Source organism: Mandrillus leucophaeus, unplaced genomic scaffold (genome assembly GCF_000951045.1).
Source record: "Mandrillus leucophaeus isolate KB7577 unplaced genomic scaffold, Mleu.le_1.0 Scaffold547, whole genome shotgun sequence".
In the NCBI taxonomy this organism is placed as follows: domain Eukaryota; kingdom Metazoa; phylum Chordata; class Mammalia; order Primates; family Cercopithecidae; genus Mandrillus; species Mandrillus leucophaeus.
Window position 1 is genome coordinate 2,917,838 of NW_012105886.1, and position 8,341 is coordinate 2,926,178.

At 34.5% G+C, this 8,341-nt stretch overlaps 1 protein-coding gene across 5 annotated transcripts in view; it reads right to left on the minus strand.

Annotated features, from left to right (window-relative positions):
* VRK2 (vaccinia related kinase 2) overlaps window positions 1-8,341 on the minus strand; it is a 116,255-nt gene that overhangs the window by 66,027 nt on the left and 41,887 nt on the right. For 4 of the 5 annotated variants that reach the window (XM_011997791.1, XM_011997793.1, XM_011997792.1 and 1 more), the window contains 5 exons: window positions 7,575-7,624; window positions 6,452-6,521; window positions 5,001-5,088; window positions 2,958-3,063; window positions 1,682-1,774 (listed from right to left, as the gene is read on the minus strand). In XM_011997791.1, the coding sequence (XP_011853181.1) occupies window positions 1,682-1,774; window positions 2,958-3,063; window positions 5,001-5,088; window positions 6,452-6,521; window positions 7,575-7,624 (407 nt within the window). The remainder of the gene's footprint in view (window positions 1-1,681; window positions 1,775-2,957; window positions 3,064-5,000; window positions 5,089-6,451; window positions 6,522-7,574; window positions 7,625-8,341) is intronic. The other variant, XM_011997795.1, reaches the window with a different exon arrangement.

Consider the following 8,341-nt stretch of genomic DNA (forward strand, 5'->3'; position numbering starts at 1 on the left):
TTTAATATTTAAAAATATAATCTATGTTTTTTAAACAGACTATATTTTTTACAGAAGTTTTAGGTTTGATTTAGGTGAGCAATGTAGGTAGAACTGAGTGGAAAATACAGCGAGTTTCCATATACCTCAAGCCCACAATGCCTCTCCAACTATCAACATCTCTCACTAGAGTGGCACATTTTTTACAGTGAATGAACGAACCTACAATGACAATCATTATCATCCAAAAGCCACAGTTTACATTACGTTCACTCTTGGTCTTGTTCATTCTACGGATCTTAACGACCAAATGATGACATGTATCCACCATCATAGTAGCATACAGAATGGTTTCACTGACCTAAAAATCCACTGTGCTTCACTCATTCATCCTTCCTCTCCCTTCTAACCCATGGAGATAATAAAAAATTGATCTTTTTACTGTCTACAGTTTTGCCTTTTCCAGAATATCATATAGTTGAAATTATATAGTAATGAGTCTTTTCAGATTGGCTTCTTTCACATAGCAAAATACATTTAGGTTTCTTCCATGTTTTTTCATAGCTCAAAAGTTCATTTCTATTTAGCAATGAATTTGGATGTATCAGTTTATCCATTCACCTATTCAAGGACATCTTGGTTACTTCAATGTTTTGATGAGTATGAATAAACCAACTATAAGCATTCATGTTCAAGTTTTCGTGTGGATGGAAGTTTTCAACTCATCTGGGTAAACACTAAGGAGCACAATTGCTGCTTGGTATGTTAAGAGTGTCTACCTTTCTAAGAAACTGCCCAACTGTCTTCCAAAGTGGCTGTATCATTTTGCATTCCCATGAGCAACAAGTGAGAGTTCCTGTTACTCCAGATACTCATCAGCAGTTGGTATTGTACTGACCACGTTTCAAGTACTAAGTCGCATATTGCTAATGGCTACCATGTTGGACAGTCAAACAGAGTATTTTCATCATTACACAATGTTTTCATAGAAAAGCTTCTCTGCTTAAAACCTTTTTTTTTTTTAATTTTTTTTGAGACGGAGTTTCTTTCTTTCCCAGGCTGGAGTGCAATGGCGCCATCTCAGCTCACTGCAACCTCCGCCTCCCGGGTTCAAGCAATTCTCCTGCCTCAGCCTCCTGAGTAGCTGGGATTACAGGCACTCACCACCACATCTGGCTAATTTTTGTATTTTTAGTAGAGACGGAGTTTCACCATGATGGCCAGGCTGGTCTCGAACTTCTGACCTCAGGTGATCACTCACCTCGGCCTCCCAAAGTGCTGGGATTACAGGCATGAGCCACCGCACCTGGCCTCTCTGCTTAAAACTTAATTGGTTATACAGTAGGAAATGATGAACCAATGTAACAGTGTTTTAACCTCTACATAAATCCATCTCTACTCCCACTGGATTTTGATGCTTCTTTGTTTATCTATATTTGCTCAGAAATTCAAATTTCTGCTCAGTCACTTCTTAACTATGTGCCCATTAACATATTATTTAACCCCTCTGACTCTCAGTTTCTCATCCTAATTATTCATTAGTTTGGTACAAAGATTAAATTAGATAAGCAGGTAAGATAAATTACAACATTCATCATGTTACGCCCTCATTTGTAAACTCTTCTGGGTTAGAAGTTTGTTTTCTGAATGTTTCAGTTTCATACATTAAAGACCTTTACTAAAAGCAAAGGTATGTATTTACCCGGTCTGGATTTTTGTAACCCAAAAGTAGATTTGCTGCTTTTATATCACCATGAACATATTCATTTTCATGTATATATTCCAGTACATCCAACTGTGAAAATAAATAGATAAAATAAGGTTATACTGCTATTTATTTAGAACTCATGATCAATTCCAACATTTTGAATATAGAATAACGTAGGTTTTTTTCATATTAACAATGACAGAGCGATGTATTTCACAATTACTGATTATTCTAAAATATCACATCTTCTAGTTGCTCATCCTAGAAAAAAGTAAAATGATCCTCAAAAATCAAGTATTTTAGTTGAAGTTCCGATGGAAGAAAATCAGGATTCAAAAATGCTTATGCCTAATTCCTGATAGCCCAGTAGCCAAACCGCACTGCACAAAGAGGAAAAACAGCATAAAATCAGAGATCTATGGTGAAATAATATTGAAGCCCATTCAGCAATTCCTCACCTAAGAAATAATTATAAATCAAGCCTTGAGAATCTCAGGACAAAATGTCATGTCCATGAGCAAAGGGAAATGTATTCTTCCTCTGTATGGTAATAGAAAACTCCTTAGCTTCATCTCTAAAGCCCTTCAGCCTTGCATGTTACATACACTTAGTACTAAATAAACATTTGCTGGCTTGGAGGAGGGATAAACGAGAAAATTAATGCATTGTATTTGCTGCATCCCAATCTGGCATAAGCAGCTTCATGCTACTGAAAGTGAAAAACTGAGACTTAAACCAAATACAAACATATAAGACAAATATGTAGCATAAACAAACGTGTGCCTGAGTGCTACTGAGAGTGCATTGCTTTTGATTTGGCAAAGTATATTTGATTCATTGCCACAACTAATTATTGCCACCATCCCAAACTCATAATAAAAACTTTATAGCACCCCCCTACCATCACATGTTTAAAATGGCTGACAATATATTTTGCCATAATTTGCACTGTTATAACTGACAAAAGAAAGGTTATTCTTACAGCAATGAAAGCTTGTTCTGGTATGTAAAACAAAGCTCTGAGGAAAAAGAAGATCAGACTGGAGAACCAAAGCCTAATTGAGTTTGCAGTGCCAGACACAGCACATTCTGTCACTTACAGAGCCCATTGTTATCAATTTCACCAAAATAGCCTCTTCTCCTAACAACTGATGTCTCTAGGGCAATAATCCTTCATTCTCTAATAATTCCACAAAGGGAAAAGATTTCTATATTGTAAGAAGTAAATAATTTGGAAATGGAGCATGTGAAATAAGTAATTCTTTCTTACCATTCGGATACCTAATTGCAGGACAGTTGACTTTTTAAAGGCACCATTCTGGCCTGAGATCTTCTGTAAATCTATTCCTAGTCTTTCTATTACCATAAATCTGTAACTGTAAGAAAGAAGCATCAAAAAGAGATCATCCTGAGAAAGTAATGCTTGAAGCTGTCTATTTAATTTGAAACAAGAAAAATCACACTCAACCTAACAACTAGGTATAATGCAATCTAAACCCATTAGAGAATGAATGCACATTCATAATTCTGCTATTCTTTTGCAGAAACTGCTCAGTATTTACTTTGCAGCTGGTTTTATAGAAGAGAAGGCTGTACTGAACCATTCACACTGTTTTACATAATGAAAAAATCTTTTTAAATTAGAAAGTACTGAATGCAATTCATTTTGACTCCATGACTTTCTTGTCATATGGCCTTGAACAGATTACTGTCCACACATGATTTTTTTTTGTTTTGTTTTTGTTTTTGTTTTGTTTTGTTTTGTTTTTTGAGACAGAGTCTCACTCTGTCACCAGGCTGGAGTGCAGTGGCACAATCTCAGCTCACTGCAACCTCCACCTCCCAGGTTCAAGCGATTCTCCTGCCTCAGCCTCCCAAGTAGCTGGGACTACAGCTGTGCACCACCACACCCAGCTAATTTTTGTATTTTTAGTAGAGACGGGGTTTCACCATGTCGGCCAGGATGGTCTCGATCTCTTGACCTCATGATCTGCCCGCCTCAGCCTCTCAAAGTGCTGGGATTACAGGCCTGAGCCACCATGCCCAGTCACATGAATTTTGTATTTGTTTCTTGATAAGATCATGTTTACCTTTTCTATACATTTATAAACATGTCTTTTATTAAGTGCACTTCTTCCTTTTCTGTTCTGTTTGGCACCTTCCATACCTTCTTTCCTTCCCTTCATTTATAGATCCACATCAGCCCCTATTCTATATTTATGTATGCATACACAAACACACACATTTAAGAATTTGGTTTACAAAAATGTGATCATGTTATAAGTACTTTCTCCATCTTACTTTTTTCAATAGTATCTCATATCAAAATCCTTCTAAGGCAACTAGTATAGCTCTAATGGACTTCTTTAATGGGCTACATATGACATGATATGGGTGTACCAAGATTCAATTAGTCATTCAGTCCCCTAGTGGCAGTCCTTTACTTCAAGATTACTGCTTGCTTATTTTTTTTATTTAAACCATTTACAGACCATTTGAACAAAGTACTGACATCTGAGCTTATTTTCTCATCTATGAAATAAAAACAATATCACCTATTTTAATAGGCTATTCAAAGCACAAAAAATAAAGTATATAAAAATCTCTGGCACAAAAGGGTAAATAAAAAATGACAGACTTTTTTTCTTCTTTCAAACACTATTAATAAATTATATACAGGACTAGCCATATTTGGTGGTTTTAAAGATATTTCTATAACTTATTTGTTGTGCTTCTCTTCAAGAGATAGAACTTAATTCTCCTCTCTCAGGACCAATGGATCTATCTAGTGACTAGCTTCTAGCAAAGAGAATAAAGCAGAAGTGATAATATCCCTTTTAAGATTACATTACAAAAAACGATGACTTCCTTCTTGAGTACACTTGTGTGCATGCTCTCTCCCCTTCCCCCCATTAATTGCTCTAGAGAAAGCCAGCTCTTTTTCATAACACTCAGGTAGCTTATGCAAAGAACCACCTGGTCAGGAAGTAAGAAGGCCTGCCAACAATCACATAAGTAAATTAAAAGCAGATCTTCTTAGGCCTACCAGTAGCCACATGAGTAAGCTTGAAAACAAATACTTCCCCAGATGAAACCCAGCAGACAGCTGACTATATATCCTTATTACAGATCCTGATCTAGAATCATCCAGATAAGCCACTTGCAGTCTCCTCACCCACAGACACTAAGACAATACAAGCTTGTGGTTATAGGCCAATATGTTTTGGTAATTTGTTACATGGCAACAGTTAACTCATAGACCACATAACGAATAGTTATAAAGAAATATTTGATTATAATAATTCCATTTTACCTTTTTCCCTTGAATTCAGTCAGACCAGATCCATAAAACAGAGGAATTCCCAAATAATCAAGTTGTTTGCGTTCTATCCACTTTTTGACTACAAAGACAAATTTATTTTTAAAAAGATTCATGTTATTTCAAAAGATACTTCTTACCTTTCTACAAATTTATTTAGCTAACCAAAAAAGTAATTAGATCTTCCTAGAATATAACTTTTTTTTCAATCAAACATCTCTTTCTAATAGGCCCAAACTGTTACCACTATAATTAACAAAAAATTAGAAATTTTTAAATTAAATCAATAAAAACAAGTCATAGTCTTTGTATATTGATACCATATATATTAATGTTTCAGAAAAGGAATTCATTACCTTATATGCTAGCTAAATTTCTAAACATAACATATGTTAACTGCCAAAGATCAGTAGACAGATGGCTTTTTCTTCCCTATTACTTCAAAATCTAAAACTATAATGGACAAACAAACAAACAAACAAAAAACAAATTGGGCAGAAAAACCATCCTACTTTGAAATTATTTTATACAAAAACTGGTTTTGATTAGTTTACAAAAAATCAAATCCACTTAAATAATCAGTTAACTTTCATCATTTTTTCATGACTCTAGCCTATGTTTTTATGTTTAAGACAGCTCTACTGAAAACAATCAAGTTGAATGGATTCTATTTGTCACTCTGACATAGTTTAAGCAATTAGTAAAGACTACAGTCTTAATGTTTAGAAGACTTTATTAAGAAAAACTAAGTTAAATATTGAGGCCAGACCCATCATTCTTACTCTTAAACATGATGTAAAGGACCTTGACTATACAGTCATTACTCCTGTCTACTTCTTTAATGTTTTTCTTAGCCCATCCATATCACATGTATAAAATGCTGTTATTTTTCCTCTCTGCTCATATTCATTTCCCATTCAAATCTTCTAACTGGTCATTCTTAAACTTGGTATCCAGCTCCAATTAATTTTCCAACATTCAAGTTTCTAACATTTTCTTAAACATCTTAAAGTTTAATCATTTTCACACACCTTGCCCCAATCCATTCTACAATCGTTCCTTTTTTTATACATTTATCTGCTTCCCATTTTAATGTTTTTTCCTTATAGTCGTCCTATCCAAATGGTTTACTGTAAAAGAAATAATTTCATTCTACTATATTTTACACTTAGGGAACTCTTGGTAGCTTAGATTAACAACCTAACATTTTATGTAAAGTAGTAGAAACAACTTTGACTTAAAATATATAACCCATTATGTATGTCATGTCAAGATTTGTATACCATCTGTCTTGCTTTTATATGTTGTAACAGTTAACTGTATCACTTTACAATAAAATTTCTATTGAAAAGAATTTTCCAGAAGGCCAGAAAAAGACCAAAATATCAACACTCACTTTAGCAAGCACATATATGGAAGTAGCTTGATTTGCTAATTTTACTTACTATAGTCTTTTTTTGCAACTCTCTGATAAAATTTAAGTTCTGAAAATAACGGGCCATTTTCTTGATATTCCTATAAAAAAAAGAATAATTAATTTTACTAGAAAAAAATAATCCTAAAGAGGGAATTGTCATTTCAACTGTGAAAATATGAACATATATATGTAGTATATAATAGTACTTGAATCACTTTTTATAAAACATAGGCACCAGATTTCCACTAAAAATCTCAGAAAACACTAAATAAACTTGAAGAATCTAATTTTTAAACAACATATTGTACAACTATCCCTATACAGTCTTACACATAAAAGTAGTTTTCTTACAGAAAACACTTATTAAAAGCACTGAGAACTGTATACATAAACATACACAGACACTCACTGTATACCAACATATACATCCGGGTGATACACAGCAAACTCTCCTTGCGATCCACTCACACATGATACCTTTACTGAATGGTCTACTGTATTTCATTCATTATACTAGGTATAGGGGACACAAAAAGAAATAAAATCCTATGCTTGCCTTTAAGGACCTTACCATCTTGATTAAAGAGATGGAGAGGGTGGGAGGACATTTGGGAGGGAAAGAGAAAGAATAGCTAGATAGGTAACACACCAGGGTAATAGTTGGCAATACAGAAAAACAAAGGTTCTCCAGTGTCAATGTTTTAACAACGTGAAAATAGATCATAACATTAGGTTTACTGATAAGGCAATAGTTATAAAAATTAAGGTGAAAAACATTCTTTTTCGGGGGGGCGAGGGGGCAGGACAGAGTCTCACTCCGTCACCCAGGTTGGAGTGCAGTGTCACCATCTCGCCTCGCTGCAAGCTGTCTCCCGGGTTCACGCCATTCTCCTGCCTCAGCCTCCCGAGTAGCTGGGACTGCAGGTGCCCACCACCATGCCTGGCTAATTGTTTTGTATTTTTAGTAGAGACGGGGTTTCACCGTGTTAGCCAGAATGGTCTCCATCTCCTGAACTTGTGATCCGCCCGCCTTGGCCTCCCAAAGTGCTGGGATTACAGGCGTCAGCCACTGTACCCAGCCAAAATATTCTTAAAGCAGAAAAGGAAAAAGTCAAATGTATGTGAAATACAAATCTATGAGCAACACTTACCACTTTTACTACATGTCTTGCATCTTTCTGTGGTTTATTTGTGGGGAAAGCTGCAGGAAAAAAAACACACACATACACACACAATGGAGAAAAATAGTTATTCCCAATTACTGAATACCTACCATATCCCAAACACTATGCAAAGCACTTTACATATGTAAGTTTATTATATCATCCCAACAACCTTTTATGGTAGTAGGAATAAATCATCTCCATTTTATACAAGATGCTACTGAAGTTTGAGACATGGAATGAATAAATTGCTCACTAAGAGGAAATATATTAGAGATAGAAACTCAAAACTGCCTGACATCACAGCTGATACACTTTATCATAAACCATATTCAAATATTTAAATACAGAATCAATAGCAGTGTGAATCATATAGATCCAAAATGTGGGGGAAAATATTTTATACATATATGGCATTAAACCCAATATATAATACACAGTAAAATCCATTGATTCAATTGCACTAAATTAGAATCCACAATGATTCAGAAATAAAAATTGATTCAATTTAAGTAGAAAGTTCAAAACAAATTATACTTGACAAAATTCTAGAATAGGCAAAGTTAAAATGAGAATAAAGTCTTTAAAAATATCTTCTGAACCTACCAATCAATTACTTTTACATTAAAGAATACATACCTCATAAATTCATTTCAATTTCAAGTTAACCTTACTTCATTTAATTCTTATTTTCCATTTGTAGTTCAGATGGTATAATCCCTACTTTTAAAATCTCCAGTGTTCACATTTTAAAA